We start from the raw sequence: 27,240 nt of genomic DNA, 5'->3' as shown, positions 1-27,240 counted from the left end.
AAAAATTAAAATTCTGAGTCCAGAAGAAGAAATAGAATGACTAATTGGAAAATGAGTTTTAGCCAGAAGCTGGGTGGGTGGGCAGGTGGGCAGGCAGGCAGGCCAGGTAATAGGACAGACCTCTTCTCATAAGATCTTGTAAACACTCAAAAAATGTGACTCAAAGTTTTTGATTAATCTCCAAGGACTGAACTGTCATGGTGAGGGGCAATATGTCTATTTCCCTTGCCTCTGGCCAGGGAAGAAGAAAAACAGTTTGACAGATGAATTTGTCATAAGTTATTTCACCGAAGAAACAACTTACAAAGAGCATTGTTCCTGACAGTCAGCCCACAACAATGTCCCCTTTGTGACTTTTGATTTGTGCTGCATATGCATGACATCCCTTCACAGGCTTCTCGGCTCTCCCAGCTCCTACTGTTGGGAAATGGGCCCCTCCTTTTTGTGTTGCCTTCATTCCTATCCTGAAAAACCTGGCCTTTCAGTCGTGCTTTTATTTTCTGCGTTGCAGTGAGAAGTTGCAGCACATAAAGTTCTCTGAATATAAAGTTTTATTGTTATCATCGTCATCATCACCATCATTCTTTAATGGGATGAGCCCAGGGCCTTGCACATGCTAAGCAAGCACTTGACTACTGAGGTACACCCTCAACCCCATCAAATTTATTCAAGCCATATTTTCTAGAAGAATTAACTGGGCAGCTCCAGCACATTTTGAAAAGGTGTGAAATTTGTGAAACAAATACAGTGAAAACTGTTTTTGTTTTTTTTTTCTTTTGAATTACCCATTGATATGTATAAACAAATTTGGTCCTTGGTCTCAGTTCTGGCTTCTAGAAACATTCATGCTCTGGCTTAATAACCAGGTATAATCTCTCTCGTTGTTGACAGAACAAATGAAAGACTGCTTACTGAGGACATTGTGACTATAAAACCTTGGCCATATTTTTGTTCTTATTTTCATTATAGGAAAAACTTCCTTGACAGACCCATTTTGTGTTTAAATAAAGAGTTGTGCTTACATGGAATGTCTTCAGTGCAATATCTCCATAACATCATTGGTTCAAATTAGCCACTAGAATTTTAGTCATCTTACCCATTACTCCCTTTTGATGCAAATTAAATGGACATGGGAAACCAGCATTTAAAAGCAGATTGTGTATATATGTCAGGTTTCTGATTACCCTACTGCCAATGTGCAGGCTTCATTGTTTGTGAGATCAAGCACTCTTAGAGGGGAAAAAAATAATGCTATGTAGAGAACTATTTTATTCATCTATTTAGTCAACAAGAATTGCACTCCCACAGTCACAGGCCTTTGCTAGGCCTTCAACCAATGATCCCCAAGATACCACCATCTCTGGCTCCTCGGGAAGGTCCCAGCGACTGCCCACCCAGCATTCCCTAGGAAACCAGTCAATTCAGACTTTATAGAAGGTTGTGGACACTTCTCTGTAGGCTGCTGTTCTGTTTACTGAGGTCAGGGCAGGACCTGTCCCTACCCCTGCCAGGCCTACCACTAGCATCCCTAGGTCCGGATCTACACAGGACTCAGCTTCTACAGCTCAGGACACTAACAGACAATTCCCTATGGGCCTCAACCACTCCAAAGAGAAGTTGTTTTATACCATTGTACCCAGTCAACCTCCCTGAGGACCCAGAATCATTATCAGTCCATTATTACATTTTCATGTGTCCAGACAACTCTGCATTTCATTTTCCTGACTCAATCCCTTAGAGTACCTTCCTCTCCAGTTCTCTCTGCTGTTTGCTAGTTCCATGGTACAGGAACAGGGATCCTATCCATGACTCTGCACTAGCCCTACTTCTTGCATGGAAGATGGGTGTTCTTAACCATGCCCTAAGGACTTCATGCATGAAAATGGTGGCTGGAATTCTCCTTTTCTCTATAGAACCTGTGACTATCACTTTTTCACAATTTCCACATAAAACCTCATGCTGCTCTGAAGTTTAACTGTGATTTTAACCTGGTTTTTCACTCATGTAACTTCTTGATACTTCTCCAGATCTATCAAAATTTTGTTAAAATGGCTAGGGGTGCCTCTCAGTGGTAAAATGTTTGCCCAGCATGCATGAGGCCCTGGATTCCATCCTTGACACTGAAAAAAAGGATGTCTAACTTCCACTCTGCTTCCTACTGCAGCTCTGAGTAGATTCCTGCCACACTTACCAATTAGACTTAAAAAAGAATAAATCTAATGAGCACTTTTATTACTTGTCCTATGTTGTAAGAATTGAATATTGACACAATGATTTCTCCTTGAGTCCTCTTCAAGTGAACAAGTTCTCTCCTTCCTTGCAGTTGTTGTGGGCTTAGCAAAGGACAAGGCATATAGCAGGAATTTGATAAATGTTTAAATAAACAAATGAGTATACTAATGAGATATAAGGCAAAATTCTAGCCTCTCAGAAACTCATAAGTTAGTTGTAGAAAATTGAAACCTAAGAAAAGGGCCCCATGTCCTATGTCTTAAAGAATTTCAAAGAATCTAGGGACTACCCTAGCTGCGATTTATAGTGAGCATGCATTGAGCTTGGACCAAAGGCAGGCACGGAAGTGGAGTTGCCCTGTGAAGATATGATGCCAAAGAGATGACGTGAAGTCAGGACAAGAATGCAGATTTGAAAATCATTAGCTAATAGGTGTCTTTGAAGGTAGGAGAGAATCCACCAATTGAACAAATGCAAACAGTAAGAGGCTGGACATCATTGGAAAAAGCACATTTTAATGAGGGTAACGGATAACTGAAAACCAGTGGAACAAGGGCTAGAAAATTCAGTGTCATGGCACATAAAAGAAACAAGTATTTTCCAAATTTGGTTGCATGTGACAGAGGAGAATGACAATTGTTTGATGAATTATTTCTGGTCCTTTGGAGAAATTCTAGAGATGTCTAGTTCAAAATAACTTCAGAAGCTACAATTTTCTCTTTATTTTATATCTGATTTCAGTGTATGGAAACAAAAATGCTACAGAAGAAGTCTGGAATCCTGAGCAGTGATGGTGCTGATGAAAATACACTTCCTCAGCTGGCCGCCGCCATCATCACTCTGTCCCTCCAAGGGGTTTGTCTGGGACGAAGAGACTTGCCTTCCCCAGACTATTTTACGGAATATGTTTTCAGATTTTTGAACAGTACAAATACCCTCCACCTATCAGGTAAGGATGCTTTTCATAAACTTCACTTCCAAGCCACATCTACCCAATAAAATGTGCCAAAAACAAAGACTGGAGCAATTTGATGACTGAATTTCTTCATGGTTTCTCTCTCCCTCCCTCCCTCCGTCCCTCCCTCTCTCCCTCCCTCTTTCTTCTGGCAGAATGGGTGATTGAAGTCGGACCTTTTGCTTCCTAGGTAGGCACTCTACTACTTGAGCTGCACAGCTAGACCTTTTTGCTTTCATTATTTTCTGAATAGGGTCTCACATTTATGCCCAGACCAGTTTGGACTGCGATCTTATTTCTTCTTCTTAGATAACTGGAATGACAGGTGCATACCACCACACCTAGCTTTTTATTTATTGAGATGGGGTCTTGCCAACTTTTTACCCCACTGGCCTCAAACTGATCCTCTTTATCTCTGCTTCCCTAGTAGCTAGGATTACATGTGTGAGCCACTGCATCACTGAATTCAGCAGATTTTAATTTTTCTCCCTTCCTTCCTTCCTTCCTTCTTTCCTTCCTACCTACCTAGAGTCTACTTACCTACAGAGTCTTGGTATGTAGTGCAGGCTGGCTCTGAATTCACTATGTATCCCAGGCTGGTGTCAGACTTGTGATCCTTCTGCCTCAGTCTCCTGAGTGCTGAGATTACAGGCATGAGCCACCATGCCTCGCTTCAGTTATTGTTTTTTTATATATACTACATTATCTCAGCATGTAGTAAAAAAGCTTAGATCATCCTTCAGGGCACACCTTTGTGGTGATTATGCATAAAGTTGGACTTGGCCCACTTCTGTCATGTTGGAAATCATGAATGTAGAGTCAGGCACAGAGATTTTATGATCTGCCATGAGAACTAACTGAACTCTTTCCTTATTGGTACATAATGTTGGACCAGAGGTGGCAGAGAGACATGTAAAATGATGAAATTGTAATCCAAGTGGATCAAGAGGGGGGTTAGCAATTTGCTTATAACCACAAATGTAGCACATTTAATAGCAAATAAAGGTAATGTGAACAATATTTCTTTGCTACATTCAGTGTCTCTGAGATGAGATGTCAGGAAGGAAATCTGAACTTTTTTGCATAATTCTTTGCACTTGATAAGAAAAATGACTTGAAAGTTACACAACTTATTTTTCAAGCCTGCATCAAGATGGCCAGATGTGGATTTTATAAAAAGAATTTCATTACCAATACAGATAATGCTCTTAGCTATTGTTTTCACCATTTTTTCCTGATTTTTCTTTCTCTTCTCTTTCTGAGACTGCTAATACATATATGTTGGTATGCTTCTTGTTCCAAAGGTCTCTGAGAGTTCTTCTGGTTATTTTGTCTTTCTGTCTTTTTGTGCGTGTGTGTGGGTGGGGAGTTTGGGGCTACCAGAGAATAGAGGAACAATAGTTTATTCTCAGTAAATGATGTTCCTCCTTGGATATTTCAAGTTTGTTGTTGCCTATTTCCCCTAATTTTTATGTCTATTTATCCATGATAATAGTCTGGAAATTTCCCCTGCTCAGACCTTAACCTCTAAAGCTCTTTCAAGACCCACCTTTGCCTTCCTGCCCTCCTTTTCTGTCAAATCACAATCCCCATCACCTAAGGATATCAGGATACGTTATTTCTGTTCATTTATCTCTATGTCCAGTGATTTTTGCCTTTACTCTCTCAAAGATGTTGCTGAATGCCTCTAATGAATTTTTTGTTTCAGTTATATTCTCCAACTCCAGGACATCCATTGGGACTTTTACATAATTTTGTTTTTCTTATTCAAAATTGCTATTAGTTGACTTACTGTTATCATACTTTGCTTTAATTCTTTAAAGACAATTTCCTGCTGTTCCCCAGACATACTTATACTAGCTGCTTTGGGGACTTTGGTAAATCCAACATCTGGAAATACTCAGAGATGTATTTGTTGACTTCTATTTTCTCTGACTATTGATCATATTTTCTCAATTTACTGCAAGGTTGAAAACTGGTCATTCAAAATAAAACTGGTTTGTAATATTTTCTACCTCTGATAATGTTTAGGAAAATTCCAACACCATTTTATTTACAGATAAGGAGACAGGTAAACCTATTATATTTAGTTCTCCTCTGTATCATTTTTTGAATCCTATATGGAAAACAAACTGTGGTCTATAAACTTACAGGAGAGAATTGCATTAAGAAAAAAAGATCTAATTTGTTTCTATAAACTCAGCTCATTTTCATTTATTGTCTCTTTTTTTGCATATATACCTAAGAGGGAAAAATTTGATTGACTTAACTATATTAAAGTGATAGTCTACTAAGAATGTAGTGTGACTTTAGGAATAAATTTCCTGAAGATCAGGCTAGTTTCTTCTTTAATATAAAGTTTTATAGAGAATAAAATGCTTGACTCAATGGAACACATTTCCATTGGTTGAGTTGCCCATTTTATCATCTCTGGGATGTAAAAATGGTGGGGATTCCTTTAAAAGACTAGCTTAGCCCCAAAGTTTAGCCAAGATCTTGTGAGGGAAACAAAATCCATGTCAAGTATAAATGCTGTCTAGCATTGTTCAGGATGAAATCTTGGCTTTTCATTAGAACCAAATTTATCTTGTACATTATCTGTGCTATAGCCATATAAAATTGTGATTATTCTGAATGTGACCTACTTAATCTATGTGACACCAGATTTTATATGAAATTTCTAGAACTAGACCAACTCCTCAATACTCTCTGGACCAAAAGCGCCTGTATCAAAAAGGAAAAAATCTATCAACTGCAAAGGAAACAAGGCAACATAACAATCCATGATTGGGACTACCCTAATCCATCTGTATCTGTGGACAAAGAGTCAGAGGATGGCCTAATTTCCTGGGATCAGGTATTTTCACTATTACTCTTGGGCTGTCATTTAATATCGTCACAGAAGCCTGGCTATAAAAGTTTTATCAAAGTCCTAGAAAACTTAAGAAAATATGTATTTTTCCAAAAGTAAAAATATCCTATTTCTATGCAGGTTCCTGGCCTTCTGTTTCTACAAGCAGATCCCTGTAGACCTAAAAACAAGAACAAGATATTTAGGAGAATTACATATATATATATATTCAAGAGAATTATAGATAGATATTTAGTATCATTATATATGTTTTTTATATATGTTATATATATTTTGCTCTTTTCTCCCATGAGTTAACATTAAATGCATGAGTAATTCAGAATACTTATGTTGAATATTTACTGTGTGCCCATCCCTACTGGGCATGAGGAATACAGTGTTGGGGAAAAATAGGCATGGCTCTTAGAGAGCTTACAAGGCAGTGAAGGACTTAGTCACTACATAAATAATCACAATGATGAATGAACACTTCAAATTTAGATTAAATTAAGAAGAGATTGCTTTGAGGTCTGAGCAACAAAAATATATTTGTATGGTAGATGGCACTGAGAAGATCTTTGGGAAAAGGTAAAATGTGAGCCTATGAGCATATTTATATCTCTGTTTCCTAATGGTTCAAAGTCTAATTCAGTGATTATGTGTGTGTGTTTGTGTGTCCCAATAAAACTTTTTTGAAATTTCCTCAGTGCTTTTTGAGAATAGGTAGTATGGTCAAATAATCTGGGGAAATACTGGAGATGCACACTTCAGTTAGCACATTAAGGAGTTATAGGAGTCTGTTAGGAAACAAATTTATTTAATCTTATTGAACTCAGAATTTCTCAAACTTTGACCATAGAATCCTTCCCTGCCCTAATCATTTAAAATCTTCAGAAATTAATGTTCCATGGTAATGGCTTATATTTATGGGACACTTATTATGTGTTGGGCACTGTAATGTTTAACCTGCTTTACCACATTCATTATTTAAACAACTGTGAGGTTAACTGGTACCACTGCATGCTACCGATGAGGCATTGTGCTAATGAGTGATTAAATTCGCAGAAACTGAGGATACATTCATAGGTTGTTTGAAGCATATTCTGTTCTTAATTATGGCATTGTTTGGGAAATGTTGATTTAAATAAACTTTTTTTTGCTATTTGTATCTTAAATGAGCAACACTCCAATGAACACAATCTCTCTTAAAACAAGAAAAAAATCCTCATATATTCCTGACAATACTGAATGTTGTCTCTATAAGTTATGAATGCATGACTGGGCAGCAGCACATAATTTTTGCTATTAGAAAATTTAAAAAGTCAATTTCTGCTACCTCTGCCAGGTATAAAATGAATGTATTAGAGTTGGTTCTTTCAAAGTCATACTTATTATGTTCCACTGTGACAAAGTTGACCTGAAGAAGTCTTCTTCATGGCCAGCTCTCAGGAAGGTGTTGTATTTGCCTAATGGAAACCCTATTTGCATAAAGGGCAAGGGTTATTTCTTAAACTTTAGTGATTACTTAAGGTATACATCTTCTCAGAACCTTAATAATCATTGTCTAGGCTGACTACAATTAGTAGTCAATTATATAATCTATAATTATTCTTCTCTGCCCCAATGTGTCACTGTCTTTTTGACTCTTGTTGGGATCCCAACATGGGACACCAGAGATGTAGCCCTGCCTGAGTTATGAGACCCATGATTCTCTAAGAAGCATAAGCATCACCTGGAGACTTATTAGGAATGCAAATTTTCTGTCCCACCATAGAATCTATTGAATCAGAAATCCTGACTAGAGTTCAGTATTCTATCTTTTAACAAGTCCTCCAAGTGATTCTCAAAACTAAAGATTAGGAAGTACTACTTCAGAATACATTTGAAAGCTTCCACAGAAGTCTAATAATATCAATAGAAGTAGAATATACTGAAGTTTTATGTAAAGGAATAAGGATGTTTTAAAGATCACTGGACAGATCAGAACAAAGATGTTTTAAAGATCATTGGGCAGATCATCTAAATTTTCATTCTGTTCTTTATTAAAAAATATTTTGTGTTCACAATTTTATAAAACATAATGAATCACCATTCAGAAATTTGTTTTAGTGAATTCAGAAGAAATTTAGAACAATGGCTTACATAGCACTGAAGCAGCAAGTAAAGATCAAGGGCACAAAAGCTTATAATAGAATAACCTTCCCCTTTGAGAAGGTATTCTAAAACTAGAAACTATTAGATTTCTTGACAAGGGACTGGGGAAAGATGCATGGTATTCTGTTCTTGTTTATTACTTACTCTATTACTTACCAGTCAGGAATTTTCCAACAGAGACATTTATTATTAAAGCTTCATTATCATACATTTATTTCTATTTTCCCTTTCTCTTTTGTCAGTACTTTTAATGAAGTAATTATATTTTATCAGTAACAAATGGGGCAACAGAGATTATTGTCTTTGGTTGACATTATTTTAATAAACAGAAAAATGCCACAAGGTTAAGCTTCCACTGACACTTTTCAGAGTAGAAACCTTTTGGAGTTCTTTCCAAATCCCTTTCTGATGCCTTCCTCACTCCTACCATGTGGGCAGAATTGATCCAAACAAAAAGCCCAGTGATGGTCTTACCAAACCAATCAGATCTCGTTCATGATTTTTAGACTCAACTCAGTCTTGTGTTCTTAATTGAAAGGTCATTTTAGAGAGAGAGATCCAAGATGGTGTTAGGGTAGGGAATCAGAATTCCTGAGCTCTGTGACTCCAGAAACCACTTCAAGATGTGAGAGCTACACTTGGGTAATTCTGATAGCTTCTAGCCAAAATAATAACTACAAACATATTAGATCCACCTAAAATTCAAGGACTGACCCTTTAAATAGCCTTTAATTGTACCTAACAGCTGGGACAATCTGGGGCATGACAGTTCTGAGGAAAAAACAAAAACAAAACACCCTGGCCATTTCTCCCTTTTCTTTTTTTTCCCCCTTTCAATAAACAGAAGGTAGAGAATCAACTAGAGTTGAAATCTGCCACATCCGGCACCCCTAATCCGTGGAAAGCCTCCATATGTCCCACCACACTGAACCCAGACCCAGGAATTGTCTGCCTTGAGAAAAGAAGCACACTATTTCTCCCCGCTGGCTGGTTTCAAAGCTGCCTACATAAACCTGCAGACCCAACAGCTGTAGGGCAATGCAGTTGCCACCTGGTGAAAACAACAGATTTGACCAACTTGCACAGACTGGCAATGAGTTACCTCTGTGGACAGAAGGAACCAAATATTGCTCACAAGCCAATCACCTGGTGAGACCACTTCAGAGCTCCTGCTTGCAATGGATGGTCCATAAGACCAAGAAAAGCAGGGGGGAGAAAGAAAAAACCCTCCAGCTATCTCTACCCCAAGCTGTCCAACAAGAGGGCAGCACCTTTCCCCACAAAGCCTGAATACCCAGTACCAACACTGGGATTGGATGCCAAAGAAATAAGTCCAGGACTTTTACCAAGCAGACTAAACTTTTTGTTGCTGCTATACCTGTTTTTTCCTATATTATTAACTTTTACCATCACTATTTTCTTATCCCTATTCCCCCTCTCTTTTCTTGTGCTCCAATCCATTGTTCTCCCTCCCAACTACTTTCTGCCCTTCTTATCCACTTTCTCCCCTGTCTTTCCCTCCCCCTCCTATCCTTCCTCAACCTGTCACCCCACTACCCCTCCCTCCTACATACTCACCACCCACTGACTAGTCTACTGTACTAACCATACACATCCCCAGCCTCCTGCAATCCCTGACACAAGCACCCTCCTCTATAACAGTGGAAATACACCCAAACACACACAAGGGCCACAAAACCCAACAGCCTCCAAACCTCTTCCCCCACCCCCACCCCCTCCTTTCTACCCCCCTTTTAATGCCACCTTTACCAATTACCCAAGTTTTCTATCTCTAGCAAAACCATTACCCACTCTGCCAACACCAAGGGGTTTTTACATATAATAGGTAAACAACTGGTCTGACATTGAATCTGTGAATCTGAAATTGAAGTTGCTAATTTGCACCTCCAGGCCAGGGACAGCAATAGCACATCAATTTAGCTAACAACTAAGTCAGTTGCAAAGAAAAAAAAAAATTCAAGAACATAGTTGCACAGCACCAATTGGAGTGATAAGGAGAATAAGAAGGGAAGGAATAACAGAAAATTTCCCAAACCTCAAGAAAGATTTGCCCATTCAGGTACAGGAAGCCTCCAGTACACCAAGCAGACTTGACCAAAATAGAACCTCCCTAAGGCATATTATTATTAAAACAACAAGCACAGAGAACAGAGAAAGAATATTGAAGGGTATAAGAGAGAAACAAGCAAATAATATATAAAAGTAAGAACATCAAAATAACACATTTCGCAAAAGGAAACTTAAAAGCAAGAAGGGCACAGAGTGAGGTATTTCAGGCATAGAATGAAAATAATTTCAGCCCTAGGATACTCTACTTAGCAAAACTATCATTCAAAATTGATGGAGCAATAAAAGTCTTCCACAACAAACAGAAAGTAAAACAATATATGACTACCAAGTCACCACTACAGAAGATTCTACAAGGAATTCTGCACACAGAAGATGAAAGCAAACAAAACCACAAGAGGATGGGAAGTATTAAACTGCAGGAAAAGAAAAGACAAGTAATCAGAGAGTAGCATGGATTTGGTTGCACACACTCAAATCCTTAAACAACAAAAACAACTAAATGGCAGGAATCACCACATACCTTTCAATATTAACACTGAATGTCAATGGATTCAACTCCTCCATCAAAAGACACTGTTTGGCAAACTGGATTAAAAAGGAAAATCCAGCAATCTGTCATTTACAAGAAACCCACCTTATTGACAGAAATAAACACTGACTTAGGGTGAAAGACTGGAAGAAGATTTACCAATCTTCTTGTTTTGGCCCCCAAAACAAGCAAGACAAGCAATACTTATATTAGACAAAGTAGACTTCAAACTTACATTAGTCAAATGAAAAAAAGAAGGTCACTTCATACTAATAAAAGGGGTAATACATAAAAAGGAAATAATTATCAACCTATATGCACCCAATGTTAGCATACCCAACTTCATCAAACATACACTAAAGGACTTAAAAGCACATATAGACACCAACACAGTGGTAGTGGGAGACTTTGAATACCCCTCTATCACCAATAGATAGGTCATTCAGACAAAAAAATCAACAAAGAAATCCTAAACCTAAATGACCCCATAGATCAAATGACCTAACTGATGTCTACAGAATATTTCACCCTGCAACAGCACAATATACATTCTTTTCAGCACCTCATGGAACTTTCTCCAAAATAAATCAAATCTTAGAAAACAAAGAAAGCCTCAACAAATATAATAAAATTGAAATAACCCCCTGCATTCTGATAACAGTGCAATAAAACTAGAACTCAACAACAAAAGCAGTAGCAGAAAATATGCAAACAATTGGAGGCTGAACAACACATTGCTCAGTGATCAGTGGGTCAGAGAAGAAATAAGAGAGAAATTCAAAAAGTTTCTGGAATTTAATGAAAATGAAAACACAACCTATCAGAACCTATGGGACACAGCAAAAGCTGTCCTAAGAGGAAAGTTTATAGCCATGAGTGCATATATTAAAAGTTTAAAAGAACCTCAAATAAGTGACCTAATGCTACATCTCAAACTCTTACAAAAACAAGAACAAGCTAAGCCCAAAACAAGCAGAAGGAAAGAAATAATAAAAATAAGGGCCAAAATTAATGAAATAGAGGCCAAAAAACCATACAAAGAATCAACAAAACAAAAAAGTTGGCTCTTTGAAAAAATAAAATTGACAAGCCCCTGGCACATCTGACTAAAATGAGGCAGGATAAGACCCAAATTAGTAAAATCAGAAATGAAAAATGGTAAATAACAAACACCAAGGAAATCTAGGGAGTCATTAAGAACTACATTGAGAACCTATATTCCAATAAATTGGAAAATTTTGAAGAAGTGGACAAATTTCAAGACACTTATGACCATCCAAAACTGAAACAAGAATATACTAACTACCTAAATGGATCTATAACAGCAGTAATAGTCTCCCAAAAAAGAAAAGTTAAGGACCTGAATTCTACCAGACTTTTAAAGAAGAACTAATACCAACACTCCTTAAATTTTTCCACAAAATAGAAAGGGAAGGAACACTGCCTGACTCATTCTATGAAGTCAACATTACATGCATCCCAACACCGGACAAGGACACATCCAAAAAGGAGAACTGTAGGCCAATCTCCTTAATGAACACTGATTCAGAAATCCTCAATAAAATAATGGCAAACCAAATCCAACAACACGTCAAAAAGATCATTCACCACGACCAATTAGGCTTCATCCCAGGGATGTAGGGATGGTTCAACATATGCAAATCATTAAATGTACTACAGCACATTAATAGAAGCAAAGACATAAACCACGTGATCATTTCAATAAACACAGAAAAGCTTTCAATAAGATTCAGCACTATTTCATGATAAAAGCTCTACAAAAACTAGGAATAGAAGTAGTGCACCTCAACATTATAAAGGCTGTATATGACAAACCTATAGCCAACATCATACTTAATGGGGAAAAACTGAAACCATTTCCCTTAAAGTCAGGAATGAGATAAGGGGATACTGGCACAAAAACAAATATGAAGACCAGTGAAACAGAATAGAGGACCTGGATATGTATCCACGCAACTATGCCCACCTTATTTTTGACAAAGTTGCCAAAAACATATGAAGAAAAGACAGCCTCTTCAACAAATGTTGCTGGGAAAAGTGGTTATCTGCCTGCAGAAAACTGAAACTAGATCCATGCCTGTCATGCTGTACTAGTATCAACTCAAAGTGGATTAAGTACCTTAATATCAGACCCCAAACTCTAAGTTAGTACAGGAAAGAGCAGGGAATACTCTGGAAGCAATAGGTACAGGCAAAGAATTCCTGAGTAGAACTCCAGCAGCTCAGCAACTAAGAAAAAGGTTGGACAAATGGGACTACATGATATTAAAAAGCTTCTGCACAACAAAACAAATGCTTTTTAAACTGAAGAGACCACCCACAGAGTGGGAGAAAATATTTGCTGGCTATATATCAGACAAAAGACTGATAATCTGAATATCCAGGGAACTAAAAAACCTAAACTCCCCTAAAATCCATGAACCAATAAAGAAGTGGGCAACTGAACTAAACAGAATTGTTTCAAAGGAAGAAGTCCAAATGGCAAAAGAAAAAAAAAAAGCACATGAAAAAGTGCTTACCATCTCTGGCCATAAAGAAAATGCAAATCAAAACAACAGTAAGATTCCACCTCACTCCTGTTAGAATAGCTACCATCAAGAACACCACCAACAAATGGTGGTGAGGATCTAGGGAAAAGGAATCCTCTTATACTGCTGGTGGGAATATAAGCTGCTACAACCACTATGAGAAACCATATGGAGGCTTCTTAAAAAATGAAAAATAGATCTGCTGTAGGATTCAGAAATGCCACTCCTAGGGATATGCCCGAAGGAATGTGACTCAGGTTACTACAGAGCACCTTGCACACCCATGTTTATTACAGCACTATTCACAATCTCAAGCTATGGAAATAGTCATGATCCCCACTATCGACAAATGGATTAAGAAACTGTGGCATCTATACACAATGGAGTTTTATTCAGCCACAAAGAAGAATGAAATTTTGTCATTTGCAGGAAAATGGATGGAACTGAAGAATATAATCTTAAGTGAAGTTAGTCAGGTTCAGAGGCCAAAAATCACATGCTCTCCTTCATATGCAGATTGTAGACCTAAAATAAATGCAGTAATATTATTGGACACAGGTCACACACTAAGGGGAGACCATGGATGGGAGGGATAGTGAAAGGAAAGGAAACCTAAAACTTGAAAGTGTTTGATGTGCTCATTATATAGGAGCGAATACAGTAATCTTAAACTGACAGAGCCCACTATGGGAAGAGGATTAGAAGTAGTGAAGAGGTCTGGTAAAGATGATCCAATTTGGGTTGTAATACACATATGCATGGAAGAAACACACAGAATCTACTTGTGTAGCTATCTTCATCTCAAACTAGGAAAAACGCTATGTTTTTCTTTTTATCCTATATGTTTTTTCCTCAACAAAATCAGAGAAAAAGAGGGCGGATCAGGTTCTGCCCAGAGACTGGGCATAGGGGAGGTAGCTCAAATAATGTATACACATGTAAGTAAATGTAAAAACAATAAAATAAAATTTAAAAAAAGAAATTGAAATACTGTTATAAAAGAAAGGGACTACATGCTAAACACACATACACATAAAAGGAAGGTCACGTTAGGGTGGAGATTTCTGTGGCCCCATATGCCTAGTAAACAAAAGGGCCTAACTGTAAAAGGAAGTAGACATGGTGTGTGGGGGATGGGGGGAGAAAATACTTGATGTGCAAATGCACACATGTGGATGCATCTTTGGTTCTGATTTTATCAGTTTCAGGTTATCACTCCTTATGAACTGTGGTTTGTTTTGTTTTGTTTTTTAATTTAGTATCTGTATCTTGTTTTTTAATTTAATTTAGTATTTATATCCTTTGTGACTTGCCATAGTAGTGTCCTCTTGGTTTTCTGTTTTGAGTGGTTTCTATTCCACACAACCAAAAATTTCCTGGTTTACATAAAACTTTCTTACTCATGGAATCATCACCTAAAATTTTGTTATGGGGAAAAAATAACAAATGTGCCATCATTTTCTGATTAACATCTCTTCATTAAAAAAGAAGTCCTTATATTCCACAGCATAGCAAATCAGACTGGCCTTGTAAGTCACTGATTTTTCTAAAAATACCATATTGATTGCAATGAAAGATGGCAAAGACATTGCATTTGGAGTTTTAGTTCAATAGAAATAATTTGTGCAAGTGAGACTATATTCCATTCTCGTTCATGTATTAAAACTTTAAAGTTGTAATCTAATGCCCCAAATGTCAACTTGTACTTCTGAGATGGACAGATGTCTTATGGCAATTTTTAGAGGCATGTTGCCTTTGTTATTTATGTCTTATCTCTTATAAATCTGCTTCTTTAATATAGAAAAATATTAAAAAGTTAGGTAAAATAGGTAAAGTCAGTAGAAAATAACAGTGATTTCTACTGTTTTTGTGGAGAAGGGATGTTAACAGAGTTCATAGGGTTGCATACCAGCTAGTTGACATAATATTCATTTAACAAATTTTAACCTTGTTTTTATTACTTTTAAATATACTCATTGCAAACATAGGCTTTAAATAAGAAGTATATCAAAGACCACACAGCTTCAGTTTATCATAAGAAGTCTTAGTTTGTGGATATAAAAGTTTGCCTATTGAAAAACAACAAAAGCATCAAGGCTTCCTTAGGTTGCTGGTTAGAAGAACACCAACAAACACATTATAAAATGTATATCTTTTTAGGAAAGAAAACAGTGCATAAGAAACATTAATACTTGCAGTGAAAGTGAGGTAATGTAGACTTTGATCTGAGATTTAAAATAAAACTTGAAAATTAACAAAAGATTAACCAAAGGTGGCAGGGAAACAGGTGACAATGGCTTCATGTGCCCATTGTGGCCACTTCATCTGGTTTTGGCTCCTGAAGCATGGTAATTGGTGGTACATTTTGTTCAGTGCTGAGGTTGGTAACAATACATATTCTCCATCAGACTTGCTTCTCTGCTAGGCAGCTGCTGGAGATATTTCTACAGAAGAACCATTCACCCATTTCCAAGGAAGACTTTAAGCAGATGAGTCCAGGGATCATCCAGCAGCTACTTAGCTGCTCTTGCCAGCAGCCTGAAGACCAGCAAGCAAAGCCTTTGCCTACCACTCTGGAGAGTAAGTTTTGATTCCTTATCAGAAAGCTGATTGCACAATGTATGTAGTAATAATGGTGAGCACAGGATATATACCAGGAGCTGTTCTAAGTGTTTTACATTTACCAACTCATTTAACCATGAGAAGGGTACAAGTGAGGTTAAGTGACTAATTTAAGGTCATGCCGTTGTTAAGCAATGAAGTTGGAATCCAAGCCAGGCAAGCTGGTCCGAGGGTCTTTGTTTCTAACTATTGTCCTATACTACTTTTCAATGACTATTTTTTATTTCATGTACAATTTATGTACATTAATTTTGTCCCCCTATATTTGACTTAATCATGAACCAACTTAAAAAATTATAGTTGAAAAGTGGCATGCTATAAGTGAAAATCCATCAATATTGGCATCTGAGATGCAGTGCTGAGTCATGTCTTTCATGCTAGCCACCCTGTAATTTGAAGTAATTTCTACCTTCCTGAGCCTGTCTTTTTTTTTTTTTCTTGCACAGTGGGAAAACAGTGATATTGTACTGTATCTCCCAGCCTTTCATACATCATGGAATATATAAAAACGAAGACACATTGAGGTGCACCAAAGCACATTGAGCTGCTCTGGTATGGAGGTACCCAGTCTGGGGAAATGCCAACTTCCTCATGCATGGCTGGCAGGAAATGAGGGATCAATACTTATACTCACCTGTGTCCCACTGCGTCACTGCAGTACCTCTTTCATTGGTTCCTTATGGAATCTATAACATTCAAATGGGACCACAAGTACAAAAATGTGTGCAGTGGACTTAAAACATGGTACACTTAAGATCTGCCCCCCAAAATGGCCACCTAAAAGATGATTAGCTCAGGAATGGCTAAGAATTTAATGACTAGGTCAAGTTCTATCGTAATGATGGGAAGTGCTTAGACAGAATCTGTCTGCGAGTCATCCAACCCAAATCAAAACACCACAGCACCTACATAAAGTCCTTTGACACAGAAGTCAGAGATTTTACTATTTTCAGACTGTCCTTCCCTCATGAGAACAAGTGAAATCTGACTCACAAAGGATGTAAATGATTTAATAAGCTCTATAGTTATGAAATGCTCATTTCCCCCCAGGATCACACAGTAGCTGCTCACAAGACTCCAAGGAGAAGAATAGAAGATTAGAATGTGAAACTTTTTACCTTTTACCTGGGAAATGTCATACCCTAATTTGTCCTTGTCAGTTCATGGCATTTTATGGTCCTTCATAGCTGTGATAAAGAAATATGACAGCTGTGAATTTCTTAGCCATCCAGGTGCCAATGTATTAAAATGCAAATAACTTTGTGTTAGATGAAGAAAATAACAGTCCTATATAGAATCTAATTGGGAAGGAGTGAGATATGAAACTTGGTTGAAAGTCTTTAGAAATGTTTTTATCACATGGTGTTCTTACTAAATTAGAATGAATTCAAGCCTCTGTGTAGGTGTCTGGCCATTTCAACTATTTTTAAAGTTTTTAACTTATAAAGGTATTAATACAAAATACCCATATCATTAAAATTTGACATCTTAACTTTTGCAGCTGCAGATTGAAACGAGGGCCTTGTGAATTCTAAGCATATGCTCTATCCCTGAGCTATACCTCTAGCCTCCTTAGCCATTTTTATTTGTGTAGTTCACTTGTATTAAGTAAATTTATGTTGTTAGGCAATAGCTTTCTAGGACATTTGCACCTTACAAAACTAAAACTATACCCATTGAAGAACAGCTCTCCATTTCCCCTTATACCATTTTGTAGAGGTTCCTTAGCAGTGAAGGGGTAGCAATAGTGTTGGGAGAATTGAACTTTGAAAATTTCTTGTTTTATCATAGGAAACTACCAACTCTAATATTTGACCTCTGTATAATTTAGAACATAGAGTCAGCAAAGTTCCTCTTAAAATCATAAGCCTATCACTGTTACCAATTGTATTCACAGTATGATTTCTTGTGAAGGTTGAACTTTCCAGAAAAATATAAGTATATGAGAAAGGTACTTTTTTTTATTATAAGAAACTTTTAGGAGGATATTTTCTTAAAAACTGAATCACTGATTTTGTTTGATTTTACCTTATTGTCTGTAGTCACTAAATAAAATTATGATTTAATTTCTATTTGCATTCTCTCATTTTTTTACATGTTAGTTTGCCACGACTAGTTAGTAATTTCTAAATAGGTGGAAAACAAAGTATTTGAATATCTGCAACCAAATGATAATAGTGGGTGGCGTACTCCTTATCTGCATCCCATACCATTTGTTTTGTATTGGTATCTGAAAGACATTTCCTTTTTCTCATTTAACACACTCTGCCTTTTCTTCCTTTCATATACGTTTTTGTTTGAGTAATCTTAAAAATCTTACTTTTCTGAATATTAAAAAAACCCTAGAAATGTGAAATAAATTTCAGGGGTTATAAAATTATTGTAGTAAGCCAAACTGTAGACTGTTCCAATTTATATTATCAATGATTTTCATCATTGGTCACTTCTCACCAATAAATCATCATTAGTCATTGAGAATGATCATTACTTTTTGATCTTGCAAATAAGTTTCAGCCCTTTTAGAAGGAAGTTCTTCCAAAGTGTATACTCATTCTGTACATAAGGTTCCCTTTTCAATACTACTTCGTTGACTTTGAAGGGTTTAAAATGGAGGACTCATTACCAATGTCTGTTGGCAGGTGTTGGAGTTTCATGTGAGAGATATTAGTTTTACTGGGAATGGGAAGTATGCTAGCTTTCTGTTTGCCAGTGATTTTTAGTAAAGGGTAGTCAGGGTAACTTCAAAGCAACAGGGTGAAGTAAAAGTCTTGCCTTTATCATTGCTATGAAAGAATGCTATGCGCACAACAGAAATGTATTTCTCATAGCAGTTCTGGAATCTGAGAATTTCAACATGAAGGGCCAATAGATTTGGTGTTTGGTAAAGGGTCCACTTCCTGGTTCAAAAATTCATACCTTCTTACTGTGTTTTCACCTGATGGAAAAACTCTGGTCTCTTCAGTTCTTTATAAGGGCATGAATCCCATTCTTAGGGGCAGAGCCCTCATGACCTAATTACCTCCCAAAAGCCCTATGTCCTAATATCACCCATCACCTTGGGGGAGAACACAAACACTCAGACTAGAGCAACTCTGCTCATTATTGTCCTTAAAAATTATAATTTTCACTCCATTTAAAACTCCTAATACTGTATTCCTTTCAACTGCTAGTGTAAGACAGACTTTTTCTGGCATTATCATGAACTGAGGCAAAAATGGACAGCGATGAGCACTGACTGTTTTTGTAATCTCCTTTGACTTAGAGTATGGCTACAGCACCATGGCCGTGACCCTTCTTACACTGGGCTCCATGCTCGGGACAGCGCTGGTCCTTTTCCACAGTTGTGAAGAGAACTACAGTCTTATTTTACAGCTATTTGTGGGCTTGGCTGTTGGGACACTCTCTGGGGATGCTCTACTACACCTTATCCCTCAGGTAATGTTTCCATTTTGGATGAAAGTAGTATTTGTACACAGTTTTGCAGTGACTTCTATGAATAAATACAGTGGTCAGTGTTTTCCTCAGAAAGAAATGCTATTTGTTCCAAGCTTCTCTGCACTTGTAGGAAAGAACAAAGGACAAAACATTAAGTTCATGACAGGTTATTCTTGTTTTTGAAATTAATAAAAGGAAACTGTGATCAGATCACAATTCCAGTTATGAAAGACCTGGGAAGCAAATCCCAATTGCATGTAAAAATAGAAAGAATGGGCTGTGAGACATTATGCTGGTTTTTCTCCAGTTGCTTCCCCTCTTTCCTCCACATCAGATTCATTCTCCACTTTGATCTCTTTTCTTCCCCAGACTATCACATCTCCTCAGCTCAGGTCTCTTGTAGACTAAGTTTTTGTTTGGTCTTAGCCACTGAGAAGCACGAGGGAAAATGCAGGGGAGGAGGCAGGGGCATTTCTTCCCAATTACCTCCTGGATGTGGCATGTGCTCTAAAAGTAGCTGATTTGCTCTCAAACTATAGCTGGAGCTGTCTTAGTTGGTCCCACCTCTCACCAAGCCTCAGTGACCTCATTTCTTGAGTCTAAGGCAGAGCCCAACTCCAGGGGTTGTAACATGTCAGGTAGGGTCACTCAGATAAGCCAATTAAAAAAGATGAAAGTCAGAGATAGGGACTTTCTTAATGTGCCAGTCACAAGGGCAGAAATCATTCAACCCGTCCTTAGTGTACAAACATGAGCTTTATGTTTAAATTGAGGAAGAACTGGGGCAGGGGGTGAGACAATGATTCAACTGGCCTGGTTGAATCATTGTCTCAGTTCTGGTTCTGTGAGGAGCCCTAGAGAAATTATCACTATTATTCCTTGAGGGGAGCAGTCTGGCTCCTATGAGTTGATTATTCCCGTTTCAGCGTGTAGTGTAGCCTCATCATTATAGGTAATTTCTTCTTATGGGGGTTGATTTGTCCTGCGAGGCTCTGCTGTTCTTTGAGAGTAGTTTTAGTCCTTTGCCATAAAAATTTTATAGAGCAATACTGTCATTCCCAGTATCCCATGTGATTATAAGAGAGATATTCAGTACAAAGGAGACAGATGCAAAATGGAGGCAGGAATGCCAAATTTTTAATCCTGCTTTTAGTTAATTTATGAGTCCAGGTAAAGAGTTAGTGGGATTGTTTGTTTGTTTGTTTGTTTGTTTAGCAAAAGCAGATTCTAAGTGCCTATTATACCTGCCTCTGACCTTTCAGCCCTAAGGGTGGTGATGGTCTCCTGAGTGGCTAGTCTCTGGGTGCCTCATTATCTCCTGTTCATACCCTTGACCCTGCCTACACCTCTGTCATAGTACCATCATTGACATTTCTTCATTTGAACCCTCAGAGTGGATTTCTCTTTCTTGCCTCACTAATGATATTTGATTTTCTCTTAAGAAAAATGTAATCACCAGGAAGCTGGCCCTTTGTTGAAGACTTAGGAAGCTTTTTACTTCTCAGAAATGAAAGGACTAGAACCTCGATGACAAAAATGTTCAGACAGAAGGCTCTACAGAAGCCTTTTTCAGATCTCTTAATTCCTTTTTCAGATCTCTTAATATGGATGGTGACAATGGACCAATGATCTGCCACTTGCAAAGCCCAAGATGTTAAAATTTTCCATAAGCCTCTGGCAAATTTCCTCCAGGGTCACCGTTGTTGCTTACAGGCTCAATAATTATTTGATGTTCAGAAAAATTGCAACGTGAACATTGGAGAAATAAAACGAGTCATTACTAGTTTTAAATTTCACTGATAATTGATTTAATTTTCTGGAAATATTTCAGGGCTCTGTATTGACTTGACCTGGTGGCTGAGGCCTTTTTCTAGGTCACCACAGTGGTGGCTGAGCTGTTTCCTGCTCAGGATCATGGGGAATGGCAGAAGGATCTGAGGCTGCCTGGGTCTCTCTCTAAGTAGGAGCACACTGCCAGGGGCGAGCATGGATGTGGTGTGGATAGGAAATGTCACACCTGGAAAGGTTAGCTGGGTTTCATGAAATTGTGACAGCAGGATTTTTGCTTGAGAAAAGAGAGGAGGACGGAGTTATAGGACCGAGGAAGAAAGATGTGGTACATAGGAGGAAAGTTAGGAAAATCCATTAGAGGTCCCTGAATATGAGCCCAGTTTTCAAAGATTTATGTGGAAATGAGAAAAAATCCCCCTGCTATGATTTTCTTTTGTAATTGACTAAATTTACTCAACTTAAAAAAATCTACATTTTATCCTGAGATTGCGGGGTCCTCTTCTGTTTTATTTTATATTACAATGCTCTCTATTACATGAAACAGTGAAGACTGCAAGTCTAAGTCTTCACTTAGAAAAAATTGACTAATACATATTGGATTTTAGTTACAGATATAGCCATATACCACACATGTGCAAACATGTATGCAAGCTGTCCTTTGGTATCTGCAAAGGACTGAAGATATCAAAATTCACAGATGCTCAAGTTTCTTATATGAAATGTTGTAGAATTTGCATATGCCCCATTCATGGACTCCTGTATACCTTAAATCATCTCTAGAATATCTGTAATAACTAATACAGTGTAAATGCTCTGTAAAAATATTATACTGTACTGTTTAGGGAATAATGACAAGAAAAATGTACTGTTTCATTATTGATGCAATTTTTTTCTGAATATTTTCAATCTACAGTTCGTTGGATCTGTGGATGTCAAATCCATGGATATGGAGGGGGGTGTTGTATGTACACAGACGTAAATACCTACACACATATATATGGAAACACACATATGTAAATCTATACACAAATAAATTCTTTTTCTTTAATTTAGTAGTCAGGAACATCCTAAGTCTGGAAACTATTTTTTAATTTTACAAATTGTCTTCGTTTGCTGAAGGAATAATAATGATTCACTAATAAGAAGTCCTGGTCAATGGATTGAGTCCAAGTGGGAAGGAAAATCCTCAGTCAGTGCATTCATATACTTTTTGTTCCAGAAAGTTGAAAATATTACTGACAATGCAGCACACATGCAGTAGAATTCTTCCAGGTGGATTTCTTATTTATCTGTAGAGTAGTTCAAGTTTACTTCAATTGTAATGGAGCTTGAAGTAAAACAAAGAAAAAAAACCCAAATGAAATATATCCCTATATGTGTTCTGGCTATAAAATATATTTATATCTTATGAATCATTGCTGTGAAAATGGATATAGATAGTACACCTGAAAAAAATCAGCCAAAAGACTGAAAACATATGAAAATCTAGGGCACTTGCTGAAATAAAGGTTAGATGTCACAATTCATTCACACAAGCTATTGAGAGCCCTCATTTATTTGTTGTACACATTCTATTTGACCCTGATTAAATGATATAGTGATGATATCCACATACCCAAAGGCAAACTGGAGTCATCAAGGGACTCCCCAGACTGACAGCTGAATGTACCCAACTGCTATTTGATTTTTCAGTCATCAAAAGTTCTTTCTTTCCTTTAAATCCTTTTCTTTTCTTTTTTAAGGTTCTTGATTTACATAAGCAGGAAGCCCAAGAGTTTGGACATTTCCATGAAAGCAAAAGTTATATTTGGAAAATGTTGGGATTAATTGGAGGCATCCATGGATTTTTCTTGATAGAAAAATGTTTTATTCTTCTTGTATCATCAAAAGCCAAGGTATATTTTAACTTTCACTTCTCTTTTGCTTCAAGATTTTATAACATTCATCTTTATTTCAAAAGTACTTGTTCAAAAGTTTCATGAAGTAGTAAATAGAAGGAATGGAGCTTTAATTTTGAGAATATATCTATTAATCAGTCTGACTCTCACGTTCTCTGTTTTTCAGATAAGGTTTTTTGCTTTTGCCTGGGCCAGCCTCAGACTGCAGTCCTCCTACCTCTACCTCTTAGCTGAGATCACAGGCATATACTAGCACACTTGGCCTTAATTTTTTTAAACATCTGTTCTTGGACAGTTAATTTACTTATTGCAATATTCTATTTAACCTTCATGGATGGTTCAAAAGAGGAGAATATTTTAGGTTTGGAGGATGAATGGGCCCAAAATCCTGGGTACTATCCATGTTTTGAATGTCTTTTCTAGTCAAAAGCAAACAAGCAAATGAAAACCTTAAAAGTTAACAAGATCACTTGCTGCCATCTGTCTTAAGGGCATTTAAAATTATAGAAACAAAAAGCTCAGGGATGTGATTAATCGCAAATCTTTTTATAGCTTGAGTGATTTTTTTTTGTTGTGCTTATTTTTGATAAATTGCTCTGCATATGACAAAACATAAAATGCAGTGTTTTTTTAAAGAAAAGTAGATTACCAGCTTGGTGGGATGGTTAAAAGGGAAAATGGTTGTGATAGACTCCAAGAAATTAAAATAAAGCAAATTAAGCAAATTTTCCTTACAAAGTCCTGGGGTTCTGTAGCCCTGTATGATTTTCTGCTCACTCCCTGGCACTTCACCTGTTCTCTTAATGCCTGTGTCCAGGCTAACACATTAGCATCTTTTAAAATTTCACCACTTACCATTTCTAAATGTATAGACAATTCTGTTTTGTGCACTGAAAAAATAAAATGGCTTTATGGATGAAAGGAGGATAGCTGGATAGACATGAGATAAATATATTTAGAAAAATGTTAATAACAAGATCGAGGAGGTTGGTATCTGAAAATCACATTACAATTCTTTTGGCTTCCCTATATATTTGAAACTTTTCATTATCAAGTAGAAATCAAGGTTTCAAATAGATTTCAAATCTTGCAAAAAAATTTTAGCGAAAGGGTTTCTTTTTGGTGGATGGGGATTGAGGCTCAAGTGAAGATGCTGTAGTAATTTGACAATTAGGAATTTCGGCTTCAATCACAACTCTTACCTGTAAAAGCTTAGGAAATTAGTCTCCGCAAAACAAGGTCTGATCTCAAGAAGTATGAAAAAACAATAGCGTGTTCCCTTTATCCCCAGTAAATCATCATTCTTGGACTGGAAAACGATGTAATAATACCAGCATATTATCCTAATAAGTGGTAGCTACAAATTTAACCAGTTTGAAAATGAGTGAAAGAAATTCTAAACATGTAAAAATGTGGTTTCTTCAGATTGCCCCTGAGCTTGTCAGGGAACTTAAAATGAGTTTTAAGAACACCATTTCAAGATTCACATTATCACACAAAATAAAAGGCATAAATGTTTGTAGTGCTTTAATTGATGAATACATGTTCCAGGGTAGGATACAGTTTTGGCACCTCCATCAGAAAGAATTCAAAGATTAAATTTTGTATAAATGTAAATTTTAATGAATAAAAAAGACAATGTAATAACTACTACCATTCGGGTCTTTTTAAACCATAACTAGACATTGTTGAAGTTGCATTTGCATGTGTATGTGTGTGTGTGTATGTGTATGTATGTATGTATGAGACAGTATCTCACTATATAACCCAGGCTGGCTACAAACATGTGATCCTCCTGTCTCAGTTTCCTGAGAACTAGGATTACAGGTGTAGTGGTACATGCCTTGCTGGAAGTTGCATTCCTTACGCATTCTAAGCCTGTATGATGCTTCTCTAAGATAAGATGTTTTAGCAAATATTCATGATGATGAGAGTTTCCAGGTACTCTTTTTGTGCCACTTGACACAATGGTGGATAAATAAAATGTTCAGTAAAAGCATGGAATTGACAAAGTCTGCATCTGTGTTTTTCTGGCTTCCACACTAATTTTCAACTGTCCTCATCCAGCAGAGCCCATCATTGATTAATGGACAGGTGGAACATTCCCACCATCTTGCACCCAACCTTGAACTAGGTGACCAGTCCGGCAAAGGCAAATATTCTTCAACTATTCAGTTGGTAGGTTACTAATCTGTAGCATTCTACTGACTTGATTGCCTTCTTTCCTTTATTCCTCAATGAACAGATGAAAATAAGTACAATGGAAAGAATAGAATCCACTCCTGACTTGCTATACTTGATCATGAAAAACACTGGAGAATTTTGCCAAGCACTTGAAAACTATTTCAAAGAGCAAAAAGCACTTTCCACAGATTTAAGTCATTGCTATTTGCACCACTCTGAAACATGTATGGATCAGATTGACATAATAATCAATTTTCATCATTTTATTTACAAGTTTTCATAAGCCAGTTGACCTTTAGGTTTTCCATTCTGTGTGATCATCTATGTTGGTCCAAATAAATGTCAAGCAAGGTATTAGTGTGTCTATAGTGTTCATTTCATAAGGCAGGAGAAAACTAATTCTGCCTAATAAGATGTTTCCTCATAAGTATCTTTGAATATACTGAATTTTACACAAACAAATCTATATTAATTCTTAAAATACAACTCCATCAGGTTCAAAACAATATCCCCTTTATAATTCTTAAAGGAATAGTATAGGGACAGAACAAGTATGAAAGTCATATATCATTATAAACTTGCCTCCTATGACTGTGACTTTGGTGTAGGGTTTACAGTTCAAGGATAGATTCCTAACTGAATAGAGATAGCAAGAGAAGTCTGGCCATAGATGGCATATCTAATATATCTAAAGCTAACTCAGAGATATGAACATAAAAATATTCCTTTAAAATGATTTTTATAGTTTTGTTATATTTATTGCATAGATACTTTAAAATGTGACTTGAAAGAAAATAACTTCAGGCTAGAATTAGTTTTAAAATCAATGTCACATTGGCTTTATTCCTTCTGTTTGAAGAATGACCCAGAGCCTGAACGTGCATATAAGCAAGTCTTCAAAACAAACTTGGTAAGGTTTGAACTATCTGAATACTCCAGCTCACCAATACATTCAACATTCCTTTTGTATTTAAGCTGTAAGTTCAACCTAAAGTGAAATCATAAGACTTTTAGGGTTCCCCATGTTTTCAGGCAAGTGTAGGTTGAAAAGGAAAACTCATAATTCTTCCAGTCAGCAAGGAGCCCTTGAATGTTTTCTTCTAAATACCTTTACATAGTATGATAATATATAGGGTTTCTTTAAAGTGTCTAGAATAAATATTTGAGTGAGCTCTAGTCTTTTAATAGGACTATAGAGCATTTTAGTTATAATCAAGCTTTTGGTATAAAATAATCACATTGGGATTTTTTTTTTTGGTTTGTTTCTAAATCTACCCAATTTCAGGCAAGCTTGATACTTTAAAACTTTGCATTCTACAGGGCTCACCTTAGTTTTAGCTTTCCTTCTCCAAACATACCCTATCTTTATAATAGCTGTTATTATTTTTAACATCTGAACTTTAAATTTACTTACTAAATATATTTCTTTACATATAAAAAGATGCTTATGCCTCACTTTAAATTTGTGTCAAAACTTTACAACTTTGGGTTATAGAATTATCTGACTATGCTTTTAAAAAGACATGTTTGATAGATAAAAAGTATTCTTTTAATAAAATAGACTGAAAATCTGAGGCAGAGAGGGGGAAAGTGTGTTTTCAGGAACTGAAATACAAGTCAATCTCTGAAATATACTCATGTAATATTAACTTATATAACAGAAGGCAATTTCTAAGTCACTTCTATGACACATGAAAGGGTGGAATTTTTAAATGATATATTATATTTTTCTTTTGTAAATCTTTTGATCTACTTTGTAAATCAGCAAGATTCTTTTGCTGGCTGGCAAAGCAATAAAAAGAATGTTATGCTAGTGAATGAAATGAAGTGTTAGGTTTGAATGGATTTGCTCTCTATCCAGCTTGTACCATCTGCTTAAGATCAAAAGACGAATCCTAGATCCTCAATCCACTCTGCAGGAGATGTACCAAATTAGGTCAGGGATCATT

The 27,240-nt window shown here is 36.7% G+C and overlaps 1 protein-coding gene across 3 annotated transcripts in view; it reads left to right on the top strand.

The window, feature by feature from the left end:
• The window catches only part of Slc39a12 (solute carrier family 39 member 12), a 74,312-nt gene that overhangs the window by 10,562 nt on the left and 36,510 nt on the right, over positions 1 to 27,240 (top strand). For 2 of the 3 annotated variants that reach the window (XM_074056580.1, XM_020180980.2), the window contains 6 exons: positions 2,974 to 3,181; positions 5,872 to 6,044; positions 15,770 to 15,941; positions 19,246 to 19,418; positions 22,952 to 23,104; positions 25,175 to 25,285. In XM_074056580.1, the coding sequence (XP_073912681.1) occupies positions 2,974 to 3,181; positions 5,872 to 6,044; positions 15,770 to 15,941; positions 19,246 to 19,418; positions 22,952 to 23,104; positions 25,175 to 25,285 (990 nt within the window). The remainder of the gene's footprint in view (positions 1 to 2,973; positions 3,182 to 5,871; positions 6,045 to 15,769; positions 15,942 to 19,245; positions 19,419 to 22,951; positions 23,105 to 25,174; positions 25,286 to 27,240) is intronic. The other variant, XM_074056581.1, reaches the window with a different exon arrangement.

This window comes from Castor canadensis, chromosome 15 (genome assembly GCF_047511655.1).
Source record: "Castor canadensis chromosome 15, mCasCan1.hap1v2, whole genome shotgun sequence".
NCBI classification, from domain to species: Eukaryota; Metazoa; Chordata; class Mammalia; order Rodentia; family Castoridae; genus Castor; species Castor canadensis.
This window is presented reverse-complemented; position numbering and strand designations above follow the sequence as displayed.